Genomic DNA, 26,058 nt, shown 5'->3' with positions numbered 1-26,058 from the left:
CACAGCTAATTTTTGTATTTTTAATAGAGACAGGGTTTCTCCATGTTGGCCAGGCTGGTCTTGAACTCCTGACCTCAGGTGATCCGCACACCTTGGCCCCCCAAAGTGCTGGGATGAGCAGGCGTGAGCCACTGTGCCCGGCCTTGTTGTTGTTTTTAAATAAATGATAATGTATTTGGTCATGGTGGCCAGCTCGTTTCCTTCTGGAGACAGGCTAGGCGTATGCAAACAGACATATCCATGGTCCCCCCTGTTTTATTTTCTAGATATATGGTAGCATTCTACCCACATTGATCTGCACCATTTTGCCTTTCCGCCTGCTAATCATTTTATTCCAGAAGCAGAAGAAACTATGTCCTAGTCCCAAGGGACTGTCACAAGGAGACCCAAAGACAGGATCAGAAAATTTTCTGTCTCATTTTCTTCATGACATCACAAGTGTTAGTGTAACCATTTATTTAATGTCCTTCACCCCTATTAGGCTGTAGACTTTATGAGGGCAGGTGAATGCCTGTGTGGTTCACTGCTGCACCTCCAGTGCTTTCTGTGATGCCTGGAACATTGCAGGTGCTCAGTAAATATGTGTTGAATGAAAGCTAATGAGGAACAGGGCCCCTGCATGGCTCCTGTAGGCCCCCACCATGTCTCTTCATGTTGATGTCCTGGGTTGGCATTGAACCAAAGGGAGAAGCTACTACTTCCCATCTGCTCTAAACGAAGTCCAATCCTTAAAGATTCCAAAGTTTCTATGACATGACCCAAGTTTCTTCACAAGACCTACGATGCCCGATGTAATCCAGCCCCTGCCTGCCATTCCAGTCTCCTCATTCACACCCTTGCTCCCTGGTTTCCAGCCCATTCCAGCCTTCTATGCTACTTTCCTCCTGCCCCACCCCACCACCAGCCTCAGAACCTTTGTACACGCTACTTCCTCTACCTAGAATATTCTTCCCTGTCCTCACTCCTCTCTGCCCCCCTCAACTCAGACACTTTCCCTGTTAATATCAATGGTGACATTCACATTCTTCTGGTGTCAGTTTAAACATCATTTCTCAGAGAAGCTCTTGACATCCTGGACTAGGTTAGGCACCTCAAATACCTGTAGCTCTTCTCTGAAGCCTTCATCACAAATAGCATTTGTTTAGTATCTGTTTTCCTGATACACTGTAAGCAGGGGTCACATGTGCTATTCACCACTGGAGCCCCAGTACCAAACATATAGTAGGTGCTCAGTGAATGCTTAAGGAAGAAATAATGAATGAATATCATGTTGCCTCCAACTTCACATGTTCAATGATCCCTTACTGAGTTTAGGGTACTTCAGCATCCATGGCCCATTATGATCCAACACTCATCAACCCCTCTAATTTTAATCTTAAACCCTTTGCTCTAGCCAAACTGAAATGCCTGTGATTCCCCAAATGCATCATGTTGTTTTGTAATTCCATGCCTTCAGGCTGGGAGCAGTGGCCCATGCCTGTAATCCCAGCACTTTGGGAGGCCAAGGCAGGCAGATCACCTGAGGTCAGGAGTTCGAGACCAGCCTGGCCAACTCTACTAAGAATACAAAATTAGCCAGGTGTGGTGGTAGGTGCCTGTAATCCCAGCTACTCGGGAGGCTGAGGCAAGAGAATCTCTTGAACCCAGGAGGCGGAGGTTGCAGTGAGCCTAGATTGCACCACTGCATTCCAGCCTTGGCAAAAAGAGCAAAACTCTGTCTCAAAAATATTTAAAATAAATAAATAAATAAATAAAATATTAAAAAATAATTCTATGCCTTCTCATAGCTGTTCCTTATGTCTTGCATGCTACTCTTGCTAATTCCTAATCTATTCTCCAAACAAATTAGATATCCACCCTCCTGGGCCCCATTCTGATTTGGGTGTCTTTCCTCTTGGTTCCCATGGCACTCCTAAGGGGCTCATTCCTGCCCAACACTCCTCACATCTACTTGGTTGTAGTTTCTTGCCTTTTCTGGTCCCTCCTTCTCAGCTTCTTCCCTGATCCTCTTCCTTTACCCATCTCTGGTGGCATGGCCTTTGCTCTTTGCTTCCTCTACGTAAACTCCATAGACGAGTTCCTTCTCACCCAGGATTTCAACCATTACCTACACACTGTGACTCCCCAGTCCCTGTCTTCATCCCAGCCTTTGCTTCTTACCTCCAGACCCATAATCTCAAGTGCCCAGGGACATTCCCACGTGGGAGTCCTGCAGGACTCGCTGTACATCATGATGACATAAGAACTGAAATCATCACTTCTTCCCATTCCCAAGCCATCTCCTCCTGGTTTGCTTATTCTGTAAATGGCACTACATCTGCCCAATCAGCCCAGGCTGAATGCCGAGCGTCATTGCAGAGGATTCCCTTTTCTTCTTCTCTCTTCCTGCCCCCATCCAGCTTTCCATTCATTAACCAAGACCTTCTAATGATTTCCTGAATCCTTCCCACCCTTCTCATTCCTACCTCGTGGGGTTGCTTTGCCCTCGATCTTTCTCTACTGGATACCTGCAGTCCCATCCTAACTGGTCCTCCTGAAACCCATCTTGTGCCTCTCAAACCATCTTTTATCCTGCAGTCAGAGTGATCGTTCAAAAGAGAAAATGGCTGGGCACGGTGGTTTCACGCCTGTAATCCCAGAACTTTGAAAGGCCGAGGCAGGTGGATCATGAGATCAGGAGTTCAAGACCAGCCTGGCCAATACGGTGAAACCCCATCTCTACTAAAAATACAAAAATTAGCCAGGTGTGGTGGTGTGCGCCTGTAGTCCCAGCTACTTGGGAGGCTGAGGCAGAAGAATTGCTTGAACCCGGGAGGTGGAGGTTGCCTGGCCAACATGGTGAAACCCCATCTCTACTAAAAATACAAAATCAGCCAGGCGTGGTGGCTAATTTTGTATTAGCCGAGATCACATCATTGCACTTCAGCCTGGGTGACAGAGCGGGACTCCATCTCAAAAAAAAAAAAAAAGAAATTGACCATGCCAATATCCTATGAAACTCCTTCAGTGATTCCCCCAAGGCTTCAGTTCCTTAGCACTGTGTACTAATGCAGTTCCCTGCATTCTGGCCCCTGCTGATCCATCCAGCCTCATCTTTCAACACTCCTCCTCATGGAACCACCTGCGGTCCTGTGAACGTGCCGCACTCTCCCTGCCCCATTCCACGGCTCTCCTACTTTCCCCTGGGAGAGCTCCACCCACGTTTATTTGCCTTTCTATTCCTCCTCATCCTTTAGACTCAGCTCAGGTATTAATTATCTCCTTGGGGAAGCCTGTCCTAACCACCAGTTCCCAAGGCTGGTTAGCTGCTGCTCCTAAGTTCTCCTGGAGAAATAATCATGCTGTTTTCCAGTTATTTATTTACCTGCTCCTCTGCTAGGCAATAAGGTCCTCTGGGACAGGGAACAAAAATGTTTGTCTTTGTATCCCCAGCACTTGGTGCAATATATAGAAGGTAGTTGGTAGCTGGCTGGTGAAAGAATCAACAATGGTGTAGTTTTTGGGAAACAGCTGTGTCCCACCCTGACAAGGCTGCATTTTGCCCATCTTACAGTGCTGAAAGACTCAAGGTCAGTATCATCCTCCCCAACTCCCTTAACCTTCAACCATCCTCATCCCCAGTCCCAGAGAAGAACCTTCCCAACCCCACCCTCCAGGAACCATTTCTCCCTACATAGAGAAGGTATTTCCTACCCTCTGAAATTCCTTGTCTGCCTGGAACTTCAAATTGTTCCCAGCCCTGGCTTTTCCCTTGAACTCCAGAGTCACAGATGTAATTCCTTCACACTTCCTCTTGGATGCCTTGTAAGTATGTCCCACTTCATATGACCAGCCCCAAATTCTTAGCTTTTTTCCTCAAACTTGCTCTTCCTGCAGTTTTCATCATTCCAAAAAATCGCAGTGCTTCCCAATGCATTGCTCGGGCCAAATCTCTTGCAGTCATCTCTCAGTCTTTCTTGTATTCTGTATCTGAGCACATCATGCTGCTCCACTGTCAAAGTCAGGCCAGAATGCAACCATTCCTTCTCACCTCCATGGCTACTGCCCTAGGCCAAGCCTCTGCCACACAGCCTAACCACTGTTATTCTCCTAGCCGGTCTCCTGCCTCCACACAGATTATTCCCTCATAGCAGCCCACGTCAGCCAACTTAGCCTTCTCTGGCTACAGCTCTCCAATGGCTTCTCATTTTACCCAAACTGAAAACCAGGGGCCTTTCAATGACCTCCAAGAGCTTGGATGCTCTGCTTCCTGTTTCTTCTCTGACTTCCTCTCTTACTTCTGGTCCCCTTTCTCGCTCTGTCCCCAGACACACTGGCTGCCTTGTTGTTCCTTAAACGTGCTGGCTGGATCTTCTCACTTGCCAGTGCCTCTGCCTAGAACACTCTTTCCCTCAGATATCCACATATTTCACTCCCTGACAACTCCAGGTCTCCATTCACATGCCCTTATCAGGAGGGTCCTCCCTGACCTCCCTGTTGAAAGAGCAACTCCCTGCTGTCCCCTTCTATTCCCTAGCCTATCTTTAGTGTTCTTTCTACTGTATTCGATACGACATCTCTTTGCTTATTTATTTACTGGATGCTCCCCTATTCCCTGCAGTCACCACCTTCCCCTCCAAGCATCATGTCTCTCCAGTGCTTGGTGGGCAGCTTGGCTCCTGGCCACTCACCAGCCGGGAATTGTAGACAGGTGGTTTGATGGGTGTGGCCACAGGGCAGTTGATTCGCTTCTCCTTTTGGCGTCGGTTGCAGAACCAGACCCTCACCACCTCCTTCTCCATGGACAACTGCTCTGCAATCATGGAGATCTCCTCCGAGCTGGGTTTTGGGTTCTATAGGGACCAAAAGGGCAGAGTATGGTCAAGAGAAGGGAATCTTGAAGGGGTGGGGAACAGAGGTCCCAAAGAAACAGGATACAACTATATAAGGATCAAAAGCTTTAGAGTCAGACCTAGGATGGAATACTGGCTTTATCACTTACTATGTGTCCTTAGCAAACTTTCTTAACCTCTCTGAGCCTGTCTTATCATCTATGAAATGATAATAATCATGCCTACCACATAGGATTATTGTGGGAATTAAATGAGAAAATGTGTATAAACTGCCAAGCACAGGGCCTGTCACAAAGCAGGGTTTCCATAGATGTAGGCTCTCTTTCCTTCGTTCCTGAGTTGGGAAGAGAGGAGTCCATGGATGAGTTACGTGGGGCAGGCAGAGTCCCCAGAGCCCCTACCCTCTTTTGTATTCTTGCCTTATAACCTGATGTCCTTATCCCTTGTCATTTTTTTTTTTTTGAGACAGAGTCTTGCTCTGTTGCCCAGGCTGGAGTGCAGTGGCATGATCTCAGCTCACTGCAACCTCTGCCTCTTGGGTTCAAGCAATCCTCCCTGGTTGGAGAATTGGGTTCAAGCCTCCCAAGTAGCTGGGATTACAGGCATGCGCCACCATGCCCAGCTAATTTTTGTATTTTTAGTAGAGATGGGGTTTCACCATGTTGGGCAGGCTGGTCTTGAACTCCTGACCTCAAGTGATCCACCCGCCTCGGCCTGGATTACAGTGCTGGGATTACAGGCGTGAGCCACAACTCCTGGCCTGCCTTGTCATTTCTTCCTGTCCTCTTGCCTCAAAGCAGGAAATAAAGCTAAAGCACGTGGACCCATCAGGGCTGTGGCACAGTGATACCTGCTACATGGCTGCCACTGCCTTGTTCTGATCCCTCACACCTGGTCTTTAGCCCCGCCACTTTCCCCCACTCCTATACCCTCCCTTAACCTTGCCACTCCAGGAAACCTAAAAAGAAGGAAGAGCCAGTTCCTGTCATTGGGCTAGCTGGATGTGGCCACCAAATCCTTGAGCCAGGTACATGGGGGATCTGCCAGATAGGCAGCAGTCCCAGAGGCCTGGGGCCTTTGTAGGCTCATGGTACCCATGGCGGCTCTGGAGGCTGGGATCTGAGGGAGCCTGGCTAGAGGCTGGTTAGACCACACCTGTTTCTCCCTCCTCTCTTCCCCGGCTCACATGGGGCTCACAGCTTCCACATACTGGCTCAAAAATCTGCTTTTGCTACAAGTTCCAAAAAATGTAGGTGTCTACCATGGTCACAAATATTTAAATGTGCACAGAAAAGAAGGACTAGAAGGAAATGCGGTCAGATGGCATTTGGTGATGGGTTTTTTCTTTTCTATTTCACTGTGCTTTGCAAATTGTTTACAATGAGCATTTATTACAGTTAGAATTTGAAAAATACAAAATGTACTGCATGGGAAATGGAGAACGTATATACAATCCCCTGGCTTCGCTCCCTTACCTCAACTGGATGCAGAGATACACTGTGTTCTGGGACCCTACAGCCAGTTCTTTAAATCTCCCAGTGAGAGAAACCAAGGGCCCTAAACAGATGTCAGGGCAAGAAGGGTCAGTGGAGGAGGAGGTTCCTGGAACTGAGATGGAGGGCAGCTTTGCACTGCAATGCCTGGGCGCCTGGAGTGGGAGAGTGTGTTTTCTGACCATGTCCCAGGGCAGGTGTGAGGTACAGATGGCCGGTGCCAAGGGGCCTGTGCTGTGTCTGCTCCCCCTACCTGTGTGAGCAGCCCACCCATGCCCACCCGAAGGCGCTGCTCACATCTTGAAACCTCTTCTCCAGAGTCAGGCGGATGTTGGTCTCAATGCTGGTCCGTTTCTTTCTCTTCCTACCAAATACTTCACTGAGACTGGGGTAGGAGCTGGGCGTGCTCACTGAGGGGTCTGACGGAGAGGACTCTGTGGGGACACGAAGGAGCAAAGGAAGCTGAGAGAAGGGGATGAGTGGCCGGTGCTTTCATGGATTTGAGGTCCAACAACCCCTCCCAATGAGCTCTGTGGTGGCATTTTCAGGAGCAATCCCCTTTCCCAGCAGGAGCCCAGAACAGACCAAGAATCCTGCTTCTCCTCATTGCTCAGGGCAAAGGCTCTCCATGGCCCTCTGTGGCCCCCACAGCAGTGTCTCCAGTGTTTGCGGTCACGGCTGAGGGATGCCCAGGCATCGGCGGCATGTGTGGGTGTAAGGGTGCACTGGCAGGGCTCCTGCGGGTAACGCTCATGAGGCTGCTGTTTACAGATATGCCTGGATGTGAATACTGAGTGAAATGTGAAATGGGATTTGAAGTCAAAAGCAATGGCACTTGGTGGCAGACTGTTGGTGTTGGAGGCATCTTCCTGCCAGTGCAAATGTTGGAGCTAAGGCTGTAGGGCCGTAGGAGGGATGACCCTGAGGAAGGATTCAGCAACCGATAGGGACTAGAAATGGTCTACGGGGCCCTCCCCAGAGAGCTGAAGACCTTTGGATCATTTCGCTCACTGCATTGCTTCCATAAAGGCTGTCTAAGGGATGCCCTGTTGGGGGAGCTTCCTGCCCCCTCCCATGCTTGCATGTGGAGGGCCTTCCACAGGAGTCACAGCCCTGGCTGGCCGCCCCACCTTTCCTCACACTCCACTGTCACCACGAACCCACGTGAACACACTGAAGAGAGCCCAGCCCTGGAGACCGGCAGGCTCCCTCCCTCTGCCTAGGCCAGTGGTTCTCAACCAGGAGTGACTGCATCACCACCACTCCCCCCAGGACATGTGGCAATGTCTGTAGAGATTCTTGGCTGTTTCAACGGGGGATGGATGCTACTGGCAACTAGTGGGTAGGGACGAGGGATGCCAGAAACATCCTGCAATGCATAGGCCAGTCCCTGGCACAAGAATGACCTGGCCCAGCATGTCCATAGTGCCAAAGCTGAGAAGCCCCATCCTATGCTAGTCCCTGCTGCTAACCTCTCCTTTCATTATTCCAAATGTGTGGTCCCTTAGCTCACACCCTCGACCTCCTGGGATGCCTCCCGGCTACCACTCCTCACTGAGTCCTGCCGCAAACGCCACTCCTGCTGTCAGGCTTTCCTGGGTTGTAGTAAGTCCTTGTCTGCTGAAAACCTACTCAAGAATGAGTCAGGGAAAGACCCTATGTCATGCCTGTGGTCTCCCCCTCCCAGTGAGACCCTAGAGGGTCCACTGCTCTGTCTCCCTGACCTAGACTTATGTCAGACAGCGATCTGCGTAAGTGTGTCTGCTCTGCAGACCCCGACTTTGTCGCTGGGAATTGTCCTAAGGTCTATGCTGGGTGGGATGGGGTAGGAATGGAACGGGGGCAAATCTTGATGGACATAGACCTAAATCCACATCCTCCTGAGGGCTTCGCAGTGGTCAGGCTGACACTTCCATCTACACTTGTCTTCGTGCTGTGTCTTGTTTCTGTGTTGGCTCCAGTCTCAGGAGAAGGAAGGGGTGTTAGCTATCAAGCCCCGAAAGCCCCAACACGACAAGTCACTGGCCCTCCCCTGCAGAGCCCCGTAGGGCCCCTGGCATCTGTGTTTGTGAGGCCCACCTGCATCATTCAGCCACTTCTCCAGCAGGGGCTTGAGCTTGCACATATTCTTGAAGCTCAGGTTGAGGGCCTCGAATCGCGAGATGGTGGTCTGGCTGAAGTCGTTGCCATAGAGCTTTCCCATCGCCAGCCCCACATCTCCCTAAGCATGGGACCAAGAGGGAGGAACGTGAGAGGCAGCCTCCTCCTCTTGTTTGCCCACCATCCTGCACGATCCTAGCACTGATCACACAGCCAGCCTGAACGTTTGCGTGCTCACCCATCCTCAGCTCCTTTCCAAGTCTCCTCCCTCTAAGTTGAAGAATTGGTTTCTTTCTCTCCTTAGACTCTGAGTGGACCATGCCCATGTGCTCAAGAGACTCAGCCCCTTTTCCACCTCTCATTCTCCCCCACCAGCAATGTCCTCAGTTTCCCTACCAATGGCAACTGTGCCCTATTCTCAGAGAACTCAGGGACAGGATGAGCTGGTCCCAACACGTGGAGCCTCTGGTTGCTCTTGAAAACAGCACTTGGGAAGTCCAGTCCCCAGCCACTCCTCAATTTCTTCTATCTTTTCCCCTAAAGCCAAACCTGTGTGAAGCCCAGCTTAATGCGCCTCTGCTTGAAGGTCTTGGCAAACTTCTCCAGCTCCTCGAGGTCACTGGGCTCATCAGCTCCTCCAGAGCTGGGTAGATGCTTGGGCACTGGGAGATGCTGGGATGCTTCCAGGTGGGGTTCTAAAGAGGATCCTGGCAGCCCAGGGCGCCCAACTGCCTGATAGGAAACACATCAAGCAGATCCACAAAGATCAATAAATGACATTTTCTGATTTTTTTTTTTTTTTTTTTTTTTTTACTAATAGGCCCACTTAGAGGATGACAGATCCCTGGATACATTTGAGTCCTATCTTTTTCCCAGAGGTATGGAAGTTGAATTGAAGTTTCTATGAATGTATAGCAAATGATTGGAATATCTGGGTAGAAGCATCAGCAGGATTGCGGGATAGGGAGGTGGCCTCAGTTTTCGTCTGTGACTCACTGTTTGAGTCTGAGCAGGTTACTTCCTCCTTTCAGTTTTCCACCATAAAAGGAGCTAGCAGGGTTGTTTACGAAGATTCCAAAAACAATCACAGAACTGAACAAGGAAAAGGTTGCTTGCTTTTTTTTTTTTTTTTTTTTTTTCCATAAAGCAGGTAACTGAGGTGTTCAACAGGAGTTAACTGAAGATAACAGGGAACATGCAAGAACTCACAGCCTTCATAGAACTTCCCTAAAATGTCAAACTCTTGTGCGTCATTTTACTTTCTCAACCACCATTTTCTTTTGTGAAAGTGTTTTGTTTTTAATCAAAGGTATTTTAATCAGTACCTTTATAAAATGCACCTTGATCTCATTTGGGTTGTTAGATTTTCTTTTCTTTTCTCTCTCTCTCTCTCTTTCTTTCTTTCTTCAGGATCTCACTCTGTCACCCACGCTAGAGTATAGTGACACAATCACTGCTCACTGCAGCCTCAACCTCCTGGGCTCAAGCCATTCTCCTGCCTCAGCCTTCTGAACAGCTGGGGCTACAGGCTTGTGCCACCACGTCTGGCTATTGTTTTTGTCGAGATGGGGCTTCACCATATTGCCCAAGCTGGTCTCAAACTCCTGGGCTCAAGCAATCCACCCATCTTGGCCTCCCAAAGTGCTGGGACTATAAGCATGAGCTACTGTGACCAGCCAGATATTCTTTCTTGAGTTTATTTTCATAGGAAAATGTACCCTTAAACCTAGAACCACGTTGTGCCCATTTGGGGTCAGGAATGAAACCAATCTTAAAGACATCTATCATTCTGCAAGGATGGAGTGGAATCTGGGCCTAGGGGTCCAGGCACTGTGTCCAGCCCAGAGGGCTAAATCCACCTCTTCTATCGTACTTAATTTACTTTTCATAGATTAGGGTTAACATTACTCCTTCTCTTCTGGGATATTTGGGTTTACCACTCAGACAGGCATCCTTATGACGAAGAAGGTAAAAGGACCAGAGAAAAGTTTAGGAGTCTTTCCCCCAAAGAGGGGTCTTTCAGAACAGCATAGTCTGAAACCATCATGAATTTGTCTTGCTTTGCAGGGAGCGGGTGTGTGAGGAGGGTGTGGCATAGACCAGACCCTCAGGGCAAAGCCCCAGTTCTCCTTGAACCTTCCTTTTCCTTCCTTTTCATTAAATCATTTGTTCTTCCATTTGACAAACACTTATGGAGTCCTCTGCTAGACCTTCTCCCTCCTCCTTTCACCTTCAATCCACTGCCAAACTGCACTGATTCAACTTCCCAAAACATCTCCTCAATCATCCCCTCTTCTTATTGGCACAACTCTAACCCAATCCTTTATTACCCCTCCCCTGGATGATCTTCATAATCTTCTACGAGGTCTCTCTGCTACCAGTCTCTCCATGCCAAAATATCACAAGAGATGAGAGTTGATCTTGAATATTTTAAAATCTCTTCCAGCTGTAACCCATGACTATGAGATTCTGGAGAGGGCTGCCAGGAGCGGGTGGAAGAGCAGCTCATGATGCTGGTGTCCCCATTTCAACCACTAGATGGTGTGCTTCCCCACTAGGTGTTTTAGTGACCTCAGCCCTCTCTAAAGGCAGGGCTCTTGGTGAGCCACGGGGATCATAGCAGAGATCTCTGTAGTCATTTCCAACCTTTCTGCCCAACCAGTTGTGCAGAGCCATCTCATGCAGCTGTGCAGGTTATTAACTGTACAGGGGCACCCAGATCAGGGGAGGAACGGCAGCTGAGATACAGCTCATGCTGCTGTCGCCAAGCTGTGCACCCTGGCATGAGGCTGCAGCTGGCCAGAACAAGAGGTGCCTTTTTCCTAATTGGCAAAAAGGTGCTCTGTGGAACCATGGCAGCTCTGCAAACAGTCTCTCTTCCAGACCTCAGCCCACTGGCTTATATACGTTCCCTCTGCAGGAGGCAATCTGGAATGGTGGCCCAAAGGTGAGAGGCACTGGCTTTGTGGTCTGGGACATAAGGTCTGTGGTATTTTTTTTTTTCCCCCGAGACAGAGTCTTGCTCTGTCGCCCAGGTTGGAGTGCAGTGGCCCAATCTCGGCTCACTGCAACCTCCACCTCCTGGGTTCAAGTGATTCTCCTGCCTTAGCCTCCTGAGTAGCTGGGATTACAGGCACGTGCCACCATGCCCAGCCAATTTTTGTATTTTTAGTAGACAGGAGGTTTCACCATGTTTGTCAGGCTGGTCTCAAACTCCTGATCCGCCCACCTCAGCCTCCCAAAGTGCTGTAATTACAGGTGTGAGCCACCGCACCTGGCAGGTCCATGGTACTGTAGTCTCCCACTTGGGGCCTGAGAGCACCTAGGTAGAATTGGTGGCCATTTTGCTATGCCTGAGAAATTAGCTGAGCCCAGCTCTCAGAGGAGCAATGCTAGGACCTGTGCAGGGCTGGAGTCCAGAGCCTACAGCACGAAGGAGGCTAGCATGGGAGCTGGAATCTCTGGGTTCTAATTCTGGCCCCACCAGTGACACTTGGCAAATTGTCCCTTCTTGCTGTAGCTTGGATTCCCTCTGTGCCAACAGGGATAGTTCCGTGCTGTCCCCTCTCCCCAGAGGGGTTAGTGCCCTGTTAAAGCGATAGGGAGGAAACCAGCGAGAGCTGAAGCATTCCTAGAGGAAACAGGAAGAATGGGGTTGTTTACCTGGGATGCCAGGCCCGGCCCAGTCTGTGGGAGGAGGAGACTGCTTTGTTGCTGTGGAAAGGGGAGGAGATTTGGCTGCAGACCTGGGTGAAAGGGGGAGGCAAAGGAACAGACGAATAAAATCCAGGCCATTTGAAAGACATGTGCTACCACTTTGGCACCATGATCACTGTTCCCACCCCGTCACCTAATCAGGTTCCTCCACCCACCTCAAGCCCCATGGAGAGGTCCCCCAGGCACTGCCAGGCATTGCCACATACAGGTGGAGGCAAAGCAGATACAGGGGTAAACAGACATGTAAACAGCAGTCCCCAAACCAGTTCTTCCTCCCGCCTGCCTGTCTGGAGAGGTGCAGAGGCTAAGGAGGGTCAAGAGGATCTACTCTGGGATCTGATTACCAGAGCTGAAGAAACCCAGGAAGGGAAGGAATGCAGGGTGACTGCTGAGAATTCAAGCTGGGGCTGAGGATTTCAGCTTTCCCTTCAGGAGAAGTAGCTGCGGTGGCTACAGAGGTCCAGCCAAATCTGCCAGGATGCCAGACCAAGCAGATGCGACCATACAGCTCCAAAGGGCAGTGGGCCATAGACAGAGGCATGTGACTGACCAGGGCATTTTATACTTGGGAGGGAGGGCTGAGAGAGGAGGGAAAGTCAAGGGCCGAGCTTCTGGAAACTCCCTTGGGCGGTATGCATTGTACCTGCTTCTCCGTCCTCCCCAGGAAAACAAGAGGGCCCTGCCTGGCTGGTGGCTCACTGGAGACCTCTGCTGGGAGAGCAGGAGTGGGGCCATCAAACCACCAAAGCAGGCAAGGGCCCAGTCACCCCATCGTTCATCACTCGACAGCATCTTGGGGTCTCTGTTGTCCCTAGGCTGTTCTGGGTCACAATGTACAGCATCTGCTGATGTTGACCTTCACACTCTTCAGTCTCAAAAAGTCAGGGCTTCATTGTTCATTATCAAAATACGTGGGCAAGAAAGCACTTATAAGGAATCCTGAGCTGGGAGTTTAGAGGCTTAGGTACTAATGGCAATTCTGGCATTGCAGTTGAAATGGATACAGCCTTTTCACATACATTATTTCAAGTGACTCTCAATAATCTCCTGAGGCAGAGTCTTGCTATTATCTCATTTTTACAGAAGAGGAAATGGAAGCTCATAGAGGTTAGGTAACTTTTCCAAAAACACACAGTTAGTAAGTGACTTTTTAAAAAACCAGTAAATTTTTCTGACTCCAAATTTGGAAGTGTCTTTCTGCCACTGCATCGTACACTGACCTAATTGGTTATATGCCTGGGCCATTTTTATGTCACTCACCTGTCTTCTGAAAACAAATTAAACTGTTACCTTCCCTTTTCTATTCCAAGAGTATAATGTGTATTGTTTAACCAAAATAAACACTTAAAAATTCAAATAGGGTCTCATTCATCACTATAATATTCTGAGATGCCTTGGGAACTGTAAGAATAGAGACTGTATCTGTGCAGGTGCTAAGGGCAGAAGGTAGAGTTGCATTTTGTTTGGATTCTGGATTTATTCTACTTGGGATTTGTGCAACAGGAGAGAGTTTTTACTTCCTTCCTCCATCACTGTTTTTTTTTTTAGAGACAATCTGGCTCTGTCACCCAGGCTGGAGGGCAGTGGCCTGATCTTGACTCACTGCAACTTCTGCCCCCCAGGTTCAAGTGATTCTCTTGCCTCAGCCTCCTATGCACCATCACACCCGACTAATTTTTGTATTTTTAGTGGAGACAGAAGTTCACCAAGTTGGCCAGGCTGGTCTTGAACTTCTGGCCTCAAGTGATCTGCCCGCCTTGGCCTCCGAAAGTGCTGGGATTACAGGTGTGAGCCACTGCACCTGGCCTCCTGCATCACTTTTGACCCTAGTTGGTGGAGATGAGAGTAGGGCGGGAAGCACTGTCCCACTTGTGTGATGGCCAAGAGTATGGGTCTCAATTAAACAGTTCTGAAACTTCCCAGTAAGTCACCAGAGGCATAATAGGACTACCTACTGCACAAGGTTATTTTGAGGAATGTCAGAAAAATTACTCAGCAGAGCTCCTGGCACATAATGCCCAAGAAATGTTAGCTATTTATTAATGGTTCAATCTATTTGCTCTTGGCCAGGGAGAAGTTCTCTGGAAGTAACTTCCCTGCCAAAGAAAACCTGAACACCCTTTCAATAACCTGTGGGTGGCACTGCTGCTCTATCCAAATAGAATCACAGCCAGGCTTCCAGGCAGGCAGTCTGTCCAGGAGAGATTTCCAAGGAATTGGGACTTGTCTGCACTGCATGTCCCAGGTGCTTCCCCTCCCTTATACGGCACAGTCCTCCTCCGCGCCTGCACCTTCCATCTCAACTCTCCACGAAATTGAGGAGGTGGGCCAGACCACCCCACAGAGGAGGCTGGAAAAAGCAAGCAGAAAAGGAGACTAAGTCTGGAGGAGCACTGCCAGGGTTCCTTCCTCAGACTGTGGGGTGGATAAGTAGGTCTTAATATCAGAGGGGTAAGTGACGGATACATGCCCTGCGCTTAGGCCCCCTCTCACCCAGCAAAAAGCAGCAGCAGCAGCAGCAGCACTTGACTGGACTTGGTCTATGTGGAAACCCCCAGGGTTCTTACCTTGCTGCCCAGGCTGGGTCTGAGATATCAGGAACTGGGATACAGACTGTAAGTGGCTGGGAACCAGCACAAGCTGCTGGAGCGGATGGAGGGAAGCCATGTCCTACACATGGAGAGATACACACACATCACAGAATTTACAAGCTGGGGACATCAGCCCCATCTGCCTGCCATGCGTCTGTCCTAGGGGTCTTCAGACCCAGAGAGTTTGCAAGCTGACCTTGTACTCCAGTGTCTAGCAAATAGTAGCTACTCCATTAATGCTGGTATTGTTACAGCTTCTGTACTCAGCCTAGGAGTCTGTATGACAGATTGTTACTTAACTCTTGTCTCCTGAGTTAACTTTTGTATGTGTCAGTCCTGTCTCCCAACTAGACTATAAAATACCCTGAAGGCAGAGTTCTGGGTATTATCTACCTCTCAAAGTTTATCCTGGAGATAACATGCAGTCCCTGCTGTTCAATTCTTTTTTAATCTCATGCCACCTGATTATGCTAAAAGCCATGCCTCGGCCATTTCCTGGGTCTGAATCTTTCCTGGAGATATTGGGGTGGGAGTTGGGTGGGGCAAGCTATTCATTCTTAATAAAACCAATTTAGTTAAACAGACACTCCATTTCTCCTGGGTTTCTCCTACCAGCCCAGGACATAGGATTCACAATTCTGATGTTTGTGGGATCAGGGAGCCCTCTGTGATCCAGACCCCAGAGCTCTGTGCCCCGTGAGGTTGAGCTTAGGTTTGCACACATAGAAAAGACCTGGTGAGCCTTGCTGAATGGAAGGTGAAGGGACATCTGCACATTCTTATGTATTTCCACAAGGGGTGGCTCTTTCTCTCCCAGGTGATCCCTGCTGAGAAGAGGTCTCATCACATGAAAGCCCTCCGGACCGTCTCATATGCCTCTTTCTTCCCACACCAGCACTCCATTCTAGTTTGGCTCTGACATAAAACCTTAGGGGAGGCGGAGTGAACCCACTGGGGACAGAAACATGGTCTAACCGTAGCAGCAGCTGTCAACCTAGGATTCCCCTGAATGAGGCTGGCAGACACCAGCAGCACAGCTGTTAGGTCCTTGGCTTTGGCAAGCCTGGCTCCTTTGTCCCTGAGTGGTAGAGGCCTCCCTCTTCACATCCCTAGGCAAGCTTCACCTGTGAGAGTCCTGTTTTAGAACCCCACTTGCAGCCTCCAAATGTCTTTCTCACATTGCCTGCAGGGGGTTCTTTAGACTTTTATGGATTCACAGAGTACCAAGCACGGAAGTCTAGCATCTCACAGAAAGATTGAATTAAACGCACTGGCCCACTGTGAATATCAGGGTTCCCTGGCATGTCCTGGCATTTACCCCAGACATTTGGTTTCCGGACATCATGGCAGGTCCTTGACTCAGGTGGCATGGCCGATGGGAGAGGGTCTGCTGCAGAGAGTCACTGAGATCTTCGGTTTTAATCTGCAAGTGGAAGCAAGAGGAGAGTCAGTGCTGGACCCCATCAGGCTATCTCTGATGGACAGGGCAGGAAGATCCAGGCAGGAAAGGAGTGACAAGCCTGGAGAAGAGAGTGCTAGCCCAGGGCCTACTGGGCTGCAGCTTAATTTTCCTGCCTGTGTGTGCCCTTCTGGCCAGGGCAGCTGGGTGGAGGCCTCTGTGAGTGGCACTGAAATGATAAAGGCAATGATAGTGTGGTGACTTTCAAAAAAATAAGGCTCGATGCAGGAGTTTGAGACCAGCCTGGGCAACATAGCAACACTTCCTCCCTAAACTTAAAAAAAAAAAAAAAAAAAATTAGCCAGGCATGGTGTTACATGCTGATAGCCCCACCTACTAGGGAGGCTGAGATGGGAGGATCATTCAAGCCCAGGAGTTTGAGGCTGCAATGAGCTATGATCACACCACTGAACTCCAGCCTGGATGACATAGTGAGACTCTGTCTCTTAAAAAAAAAATGGATTAAATTCTTAGAAATTCTGAGATGATATTCTTTTTTTCTTAGGAAGAAAAATGTTAAAATTTATTTTAGGACAGGATAGTGATGCTAAATGGTATTTTTCAAACTCTCTACCCCACAGAGTAAAAAACTAGCAATGCTCTACTGATCTCCCCCAAATTCTGTGTTTTATTTTCCTACATGGAATTTCATCTATGAAACCCCAAAGTCTGGGCACCACAGATCTGGAGGAGTCTCCCTCCCATCCCATCTGTCTCCACACCTCACCATCCTCCGTGTCTGCCTCTGCAGCTGGCCCTCTTCACCTGTGTGGCTTTGGTGACAGTCTTTGCCTGTCTCCCTACAGGTGAAGGCATGTCTTCCTCACAGCCAAGGCTGCAGTTACAGCCTGAGGGGCACGTGGTGGTTTCCAAACTCTCTCCAGTCTCTACCACCCTGCAATGACAGCAGTAACCACCCACTCGTGGGCTTCCCAGGTGTCCCGGGCAGGGCAGGAAGTGCTGCTTGTGCCCACCCCTCCTCCCTTCTCAGGAAAACTACCCTCTTGCAGCGTTTCTGGAAGTCCCTTGGGAGGGTGTTCAAGTGACTTTAAATTCATATAATGTGACGGGGGGCGGGGGTAGCAGGGGGCGGGGCACAAGATCTAGACCATATCTTTTAAAAGACATTGGGGAGACCCTCCTATGCAGACATCTGTTGTTCCCCACCCAGATAGAAACTCTTGGCCATAGACATGCTGGCTTAAACCATTTTCTTGGTCTCCATTGTGAATATCCCTGACATCCTAGAGTATCTTCTGTTTGTGTTAGTTTAACCTAAGCCAGAAGTTCAGACTAACAGCTAAACTTGTGCTTAATCCTGTGGGAAAAATTGGTGCTTTGGATCACTAAAGAAATAATTCCTTATAAACAGTTCTATTACAAAGACACACGCTTATGTTATGTTCATCACAACACTAGTCACAATAGCAAAGATGTGAAATCAACCGAAATGCCCATCAGTGATAAACTGGATAAGGAAAATGTGGTGGATATACACTATGGAGTATTATGCAGCTATAAAAAGGAATGAGATCATGTCCTTTGCAGAACCTGTATGAAGCTGGAAGCCATTATCCTTAGCAAACTCATGCAGGATACCATGTTCCCACTTATAAGTGTGAGCTAAATGATGAGAACACATGGACACATAGAGGACACCACCACCCACTGGGGCCTATTGGAGGGTGGAAGGTGAGAGGAGGGAGAGGATCAGGAACAACAACTAATGGGTACTAGGCTTAATATGTGGGTGATAAAATAATCTGTACGACAAACTCCCATGATACAGGTTTACCTAATAACGAACCTGCACATGTACCTCTGAACTTAAAAGTTAAATAAAATGAAAGAAGAATTCTCTTTGGTTGGACAATTAGGAAGATCCTACTAACATTAGAGACTGGGGAGGGAGCTAATTCCTAAATATGGTGCCTTGCACATAATGGAAAGCCAGTGAACATTAATTGAACAAAAGACATAAAACCCATCTCTCTGCAGCCTCCAATGAGGTACAGGGAAGAAAATATTAAACAGGTGCATTGAATGCTGGCCTTGTTTCTAGCCCTAACTCTGACTCTAATTTACTATGTAATCTTGAGCAACCATTCAGCCTCTATGGGACTCAGTCCCTGTCTACTGTGTGATACTACATGATTTTTCTCCCTAACTGTTGAAAGATGATATTACAGATTCCAATTCCCTAGTGCATTTGGTAGCTCTGGCCATTCCAGATTGCTGCTGTGTTCTTACAGAAAGCAGATCCAAATGACACCAAGAAGCCCTGGTTGCACAGCAATTGGTAAGAAGATGGCTCTTCCAGGGACAGTCTTTGGAAATCATTCCTTTCACTCAAGGAGACTATTATGGAACCTTGGAAGCAAAGAGAAGGAAGGGAGAGAGATGGGAAACAGCATTGTGGGGCAGACAGTTAGACATTCAGAAAACTCAAAAACCATGGCTGCCTGGGAGTTGTCTCCAAGAGCCCTACTTCTTTGCCCCATGCCCCTTCAGCTGTGCCCATCTACACTTGGCATGTCTAAGAAACTCTGGTGTCCTTGTTCTGCTCCCCAAAATTAGAGTTTTCACACCCTTAGATTCCAGGAAAACATCTGTTAGCAAGGTTTTAAAAACTAGAAATAGATGATAAACTACTTATTTCAAAATGACCACCACCACTACAACTGTAAGGTTTGCTCTGAGAGGGGATTTTACTTAAGCCAAGCCTTTGTGGTCCCCACCTCTTCCCTTTATAACCTCCTCCAGTCCCTGGGCATCCGCCATCCCAAAGGGTCCTGGGGAGGCAGGATGGAGGAAGGGGGACAGAGTGAGAATGTGGAGCACTGGAGGTAAAGTCATGCTGGTGGAACAGCCTCTGGCAGCTTGGCCCAGCTCCATCTCAGAGGCAAGAGGCAGGGTTCCTCTGTAGACTCATTATGCACAAGGGAGAGATAAGGAGAGGCAGCTATGACAGAGCTTGAAAACATGTGCTTTGCCTCCAACCGGGGTGCTATCTGTTAGAATCTGTGCCAGGTCTTCCTGGAACACTTAATTTCAGAAACCAGTGCCATCATAAAAGAAAACTCACTCTTTCATCTGCTTCCTGGATCAATTACCCTTCAAACTCTTTGGGGGGCACTCCCGACCTCCCAGTTTTAAAAACCAAGTGCCTGATAGCAGAAAAGCCCTTTGGGTGTTAGTCTGGGGCTTTCTGACAACACTCTGCATTATTTTTCTGATTTGTTTGCCGGACTTTTTAGTCTTTTACAATTTTTATTTATTTATTTTTATCTTCTTTACAGTTCCTCTGGATATGGAATCTTTTATTTTTCATTTTTCATAATTCATTACCCTCTGGCTGTGAAGTACTGATAGGTAGCCCCAAAAGAAGACAATCCTAAACAAAGCAAATAGAAAGACAATAAAGGAGACTTCTTTCTTGATGACAAGTTCCTAAATCTCAGCTTCGGTCCGTGGCCTCTATCAGCTGAGCTCAACAGGAAGGAGGAAGGATACGCTGACAATTCCCACACCCTCCAAAAGACATGTTTGACACTCTCAGGGGGTCAGAAATGAAGAAATTAAGAAATAAAGTCCTCCAGAATTTACAAAAATCTCTTTTTACAGCTGTTAAGGGGAAAAGGTTGGAAACTTTCCAGGTAACTGGGTGTTGGCTGTGGATCTAGAAGATGAGATAGAGAGACTACTTTTGGATCCCATTGACTTCTAATGTGAGAACCGGAGGCAAATTGGATGAAAACCCAATTTCCCCCGTGCTTGTGAAAACCCAACCAAACCCACAGCCTGCCTGGAATCAAGAAGATCATCTCCAGGGTCTCTTTGGCGGTTCTTCTCATGCAAGTGGAGTGTTTCTCCAGACTTTACTCGGGACAGATGCATCCCTGGAGACGTGGGCAACCACAGGGTGCTCTACCCTGCCACAGCCGCTGAGCAGCCTGTCCACTTATTGGACAGGTGACAAGCTTTGTTAGTTTAGGATCCTCTCCACCCACTGTGCTGTGCAAAGGTATTACACTGAGTCTTGGGCAGTGACCAGGAAGGTAAAAAGGTATCAGGGATGATTATCTTTTCTGTTGCCAGTGAACTCTCTGACATCACTTACTTTAGAAAGCAGCAGCCTCATTCTGGAAGGAGAGAGCCCCTTCGGAGGAGATGGAAGGCCTTTATATATCCCTCCTTGGCTTTAGCCTCATAGCCAGGACGTATGAGGACGAGTGTTCACCCTTCCATCTCAGAGAAGCTCAGAGAGCTTCAGAGATGGGTACAAACTCATACAGCAATACCCTAGCAAAACTCCAGTAAGAGAGTGGTCTCCTGACCCTCCTCTGGTGCTCTATCTACCAAAAAAAATATCACACATATCCCAAGGGTAGGAGAGAGAATAGTGATGGAAAAGGTGGCGTTCTGGCCCAGACGTACACTGGGACCTCCTTACCGACCATCTGTTTTGGGCTCATGGGATGTGGCATGGTGGGACTGGGATATTCATCTTTAACCCCCTCCCCATGACATTTTCACATGGCCCTCTCTGGAGGAAACAGCCCAACACTAATGAATATATCACTGGTGATGAAAATGATCAAAGCTGTTGTCCCAGTTGCATAACTCGTTTGTGGAAAGTGTTTCATAAACATTTCACAAGAAGGAGCGTTTCAAAGCGTGAACATCTCCCAACCTGCCTTCAATTACAGGCAAGAATTTTTTTTCTTTCTCCCCACTTCTACACTTCTCCACAGCACTGAGGAAGAGTTTCTGTTTTGTAACTGATCTATAAAGGATTGGCAAATGTATTCCTCATGAAAACATTCTAAAAATATATTCTAAGTGGTGGAATGGGGCAGACGGGTAACTCATCTCAAGTGAACAGGGCTGAAAGTACCCCAAGAGATATTGGCTGCATTTTTGCTTGGGGGAGTCTCCCATCTCCATGGCTGTTGGCTGTTCCTTAAGAGTTCAAGGATCCTGCCTCCTCAGATGCCTCTGGAAAGTGCTTTGGGAGATGACCTCATCCAGCCCCTGGACTCTAATCAAACCTATGATACAGCAGCCTAGGTGTGCCTTTGCCCATGCAAACTGGGATTATCGCCCTGAGATCATCAAACCTCCACACAAAGGAGGGATGGAAGAGAGGAGACAAATGACTCCTAGGAGGCTGGAACCATGTGGAGTTGCTACCACTAAAAAGAAGCCTTTAAAAAGCCATCCTTGTTTTTCCCGCATGTGCCTACTCTGAAAATGCAACCATCTTATCAGTCGTGTTATTTAATGCTTTGGCTTCAGTTCTTAGGACAGAGCATTGCTAGTGCTGATAGATACATGAAAAACCCCATCATTTTAAGCCCATAAAAGTTTTCTTCTCCCTCTGGAATATAAATCCCTGAATTCAGTTCTAAAAATGTTGGCAGGAGGCTGTGCCCTCATGGCAGACCCACCCTCACTAATGCTTCATGGTGCCCAGGACTTGAATCATTTTAACTGAAGCACTGCTGCAGAGCCCTCCTGAGACACCTGTAGCATCCTCCCCAGTGGGCAGCTGCACCGATGGGCGTTCTCTTTTGTGAACCTGATCCCCTCTGAGCCAGCATCTGCTGGTGCTCTCGGTGGCCTACCTGGTAGAAAAGAAGACAGAGCTACCCTCTCTGATTTTTTGACTAGGGGAAAGTACCACGCAGAACTTCTGATTTGCCCCCACAGAAGGCTGTTCTGCCCCTAAATAAGTGAAATGGCGGAAGGAGAGGGTGTAGGAGGGGGAAGAAACGCTAAGCATCAAACTCTGTTTCCAAGCCCAGTGGCTGTTCTTGGGAAGTGTCTAGTGTGAAAATGCGGTTCATCATCACACTGTGTTGCTGTTGTTGTTGTTGTTGACATATTCCTGGGCTGCTTATCAGGGAAGGACTTTGCTGTCCTCAATGGGGATGATAAAAAAGACATCCAGCAAATAAGCACAAGGCTGGAATCAATCAGGATCCTGACTTCGGGACCCATTCTTGCCTCCAACTAGTTGCATGACCTAATATGACATTACTTCACTCATCTCTGTAGTCCTAGATTATTCCTCCAAAAAAGAAGAGAAAGAGACCAGATGGAATCTATTTAAGAAGTTTATAATGTATAGAGGGTAGGAGAGTAGACTTACAAGCATACAAGTATGCTTACTATGTTACTAGACCCATTTTATAGATGAAAAGACTGAGGCTTACAGACATTAACAAATTTGCATAAAGTCACACTGCTGGTAAATAGAGGAGCTGAGATTTCAGTCTAAGTCGGTCTGACTCCATACTTCTACACAATCCTCTCTACTATAGACTCTTTGGCCATGCGCAGTGGCTCATGCCTGTAATCCCAGCACTTTTGGAGGCCAAGGTGGGCGGAGCACGAGGTCAAGAGATAGAGACCATGCTGGCCAACATGGTGAAAACTCATCTCTACTAAAAATAGAAAAATTAGGCCGGGCGCGGTGGCTCATGCCTATAATTCCAGCACTTTGGGAGGCTGAGGCAGGTGGATCACGAGGTCAAGAGATCGAGACCATCCTGATCAACAAGGTGAAACTCCGTCTCTAGTAAAAATACAAATATTAGCTGGGCATGGTGGTATGCGCCTGTAGTCCCAGCTACTCGGGAGGCTAAGGCAGGAGAATTGCTTGAACCCAGGAGGCGGAGGTTGCGGTGAGCCGAGATCGTGCCATTGCACTCCAGTCTGGGTAACAACAGCGAAACTCCATCTCAAAAAAAAAAAAAAAATACAAAAATTAGCTTGGTGTGGTGGCACACCTGTAGTCCCTGCTACCTGGGAGGCTGAGGCAGGAGAATCATTTAAACCAGGGAGGCGGAGGTTGCAGTGAACCGAGATTGCGCCACTGCACTCTAGCCTGGCAACAGAGCGAGACTCCGTCTCAAAAAAAAAAGAATTACAGACTCTTCAAAGTTCTTTGGTGTAGGTTATATTAGAAGCATGGCAGATATTCCAAAAAGTATTGATTCCTTTCCTTCACCATCAGAACTAGAAGGAAATAAAGATACCACTCGGATCATTTTACAGATATGATTTCTGAAGCCAGAGAGGGAAAGTAACTTGCTCAGGGAAACACAGCTGGAGCTGCAGTCAAGTTAGGCCTAAAGACCAAGCCAGGGCTGACTAGCACTGCTCTGCTAACCCCCTATCCAGTGTCCAGTTCATTCTACCGTACCGCCATATGGCTCTATCATCTGTTTTTATCACTTTGAAGTTGTTGCCTACTCTGGCTATAGTAATAACTCAGTTGTAGCCCTAATCCTTTTCCTCTACTAAGATTTAGTCTCAGTCAAAAGAAAGAACTCTGAACCCCATTCAGAGTTCTCAAAGACTATGCAGGGCAAGGTTCAGAATCAGATAAACACACATCTGTTTGATATGGAAACAACACGCTTGGCTTTCGAGCCAGTATCCTGTATTTCCTTGAGTCTCACATATACAAATTAACTACAAGGTATGATATTTGCTCTTACCTCCCCCGTTAGGAGAAGAGGTGAAGGGGGGAAAAGGTGGCTCAGCAATGTCATGAAATTTCTGTCCCAGTGTGTATTTACTATGGGGTTCTAGATGAATCCAATAAAATGAAGTACATTTGGCCTTTGCTGAATGCACACATGCGTGCACACATACCATGTACTGCACCAACTTATGATCATGAAGCACTACACAGATTAGTTACATGAGCATCGGCTCAAGAAAGAGAAAAAAATATTTTTTAAAGCACGGTAGAGATGAGAAACTTTCAAATATACCACCATTCATTCTTCTTGATAATTCAATTAGACAAGTAATCTTTTTTTTTTCACCTGGTGCAGGTGGGCTAAGGCCGGAAAGGGCGTTGGCCGAGAGAAGTAATCTTACCAAACTGTTTTAACAGATACAGAAGCCAAGGCTCGGAGAATTTAAGCAACACTAGCAACATCACACAGCTAGGAAGAGGAGAACCTGACTCTCTACATGGTTATTTGGCCTCCGGACTCCTCCCTTCTGCCTATGCCATGCTGTGAGACAGCTGCACTGGGCCTCCCACTGAGAATTCTGGGCTTCTGGAAGCTACTGAGAGGTGCTTGTTCACTCTGGCGTCTTCTGTGTACTATATATTGCTTTTATGTATGGTACACAGTTGGGGCAAACATTTCCAGACTATACTTACAAGTGTAATCTGGGATCTTCACACATATTTGTGGCCTAAATAGTTACTGAGAGCAAAGTTTTCAACAGGTCTGAATGGGAATCTCTTTGGCATTTTCTGAGTAAGCCTGTGATTTGGAAGGTTGCCCCTGAAGGGCATTGGATGAATGAAGCAAACGGTTATCTCCAATAATTTTTTTTTTTTGAGACAGAATCTTGCTCTGTCCCCAGGCTGGAGTGCAGTGGCATGATCTTGGCTCACTACAACCTCTGCCTCCCAGGCTTAAGCAATTCTTCTACCTCAGCCTCCGGAGTAACTGGGACTACAAGCACACACCACCATGCCCAGCTAATTTTTGTATTTTTAGTAGACATGGGGTTTTAGTAGAGATGACCGTGTTGGCCAGTATGGTCTCAATCTCTTGACCTTGTGATCTGCTCACGTTGGCCTCCCAATGTGCTGGGATTACAGGCATGAGCCACCACGCCTGGCCGATCTCTGGTAATATTCATCTTTTAGTCTTCCAGGAAACCTGAGGTCCTCCTTGTCTCTTGTACTCCTGTGGCACCCCCAAATCAAGTGAGGCAGCCCGAGGTCTGTTCCAACAGCAGCTGGAAAAGGTGGTCTTCTACGTGGCATACATGAAATACAGTTTCCTGCCGTATAAAGTTTCCCTTTCCAGTTCAGTTTAGTTTAACATTTACCAAGCACCTATTATATACCAAAAGGCACTAGGGACACAAAGATGAATAGGAAGCCCCCAGGTTAATTGGGAGGCTGGACAAGTCAGAGCCATCTCCTACAGAGTGGTACTTCTAACATTCAGAAGCAAGTTCAGGGTGGCAAAGAAAAGGCTGTCATTCACTGTGTCAGGGAGGAGAATAGCTGGAGAAAAGGGAATGAGATGAGGAAGACTCTCAGAAAAAAAGTCCTTCTGAGCAACCCTGAAGGATGAAGAAAAATTTACCAGGCAGAAAAAGCACAGAAAGGCATCCCAGGAAGTGGAAGCAGCTCTGTCCAAAGTGGCAGAGAGTGAAACAGCACTTCCTCTTCCTGTTCAGGAACTACCGGCAATCTGGGACTGCTGCTGTTGGGGAGGGACAGGACAAGCAGGTGAGGAGGCAGGGGCTCATGGCAGAATACAAAAGAGTGCAGAAGGGTCTCTGGGCAAGGCAAGGTGGAATGAAAGGGGAGCGACTGCGGTGAGATTTTAGTTTTAGTTCAGTTATCCTAATAGCCCTGTGGAATATGGACTTGAAGAGAGCACAACTATAGCCAGAGTAGCCAGTCAAAAAGCTATTTACTGCAATCCCCTAAGTAAGAACTCAAGAGGATGAGCCTAAGGGCCAAACAGCAGAGACTGGAGAGCTTTTAGGATATAAAATGTATTTCCACCCCTAAAGGTTTCTCTTTTATAACAAAGGACTGTTTATTTCAGGGATTGTCTGTTGACTGCCTCCAGGATCAGAAGAACTGGCACAGAAAAAAATCTGAAGGTCCCTAAGCCAAACTGTGAATCATAGATGCAGCAGACAGCATTTGGGGTTCTAGAAGGCATCCACTTTCTAAGCCATATATTTCTGCAATGTTTGATTTTTAAAAGCTAATTCTTAATGTTAGATTAGAAAACATTAAGATGCAAGTCAGTAAGCATTCAAAATGTCACATAGCTATATAGAATGTTACAGTTTATAAGATG

At 47.7% G+C, this 26,058-nt stretch overlaps 1 protein-coding gene across 1 annotated transcript in view; it reads right to left on the bottom strand.

Moving 5' to 3' along the window:
- POU2F3 (POU class 2 homeobox 3) overlaps positions 1 to 26,058 on the bottom strand; it is an 82,054-nt gene that overhangs the window by 5,728 nt on the left and 50,268 nt on the right. The window contains exons 4-10 of the mRNA XM_012470630.2: positions 16,052 to 16,156; positions 14,710 to 14,812; positions 12,089 to 12,171; positions 8,975 to 9,157; positions 8,405 to 8,546; positions 6,623 to 6,759; positions 4,671 to 4,832 (exon numbers count right to left, since the gene is read on the bottom strand). Coding sequence (XP_012326053.1) covers positions 4,671 to 4,832; positions 6,623 to 6,759; positions 8,405 to 8,546; positions 8,975 to 9,157; positions 12,089 to 12,171; positions 14,710 to 14,812; positions 16,052 to 16,156 — 915 coding nt within the window. The remainder of the gene's footprint in view (positions 1 to 4,670; positions 4,833 to 6,622; positions 6,760 to 8,404; positions 8,547 to 8,974; positions 9,158 to 12,088; positions 12,172 to 14,709; positions 14,813 to 16,051; positions 16,157 to 26,058) is intronic.

This window comes from Aotus nancymaae, unplaced genomic scaffold (genome assembly GCF_030222135.1).
Source record: "Aotus nancymaae isolate 86718 unplaced genomic scaffold, 86718_ANA_hifiasm-v0.15.2.pri h1tg000012l, whole genome shotgun sequence".
Lineage (NCBI taxonomy): Eukaryota > Metazoa > Chordata > Mammalia > Primates > Aotidae > Aotus > Aotus nancymaae.
This window is presented reverse-complemented; position numbering and strand designations above follow the sequence as displayed.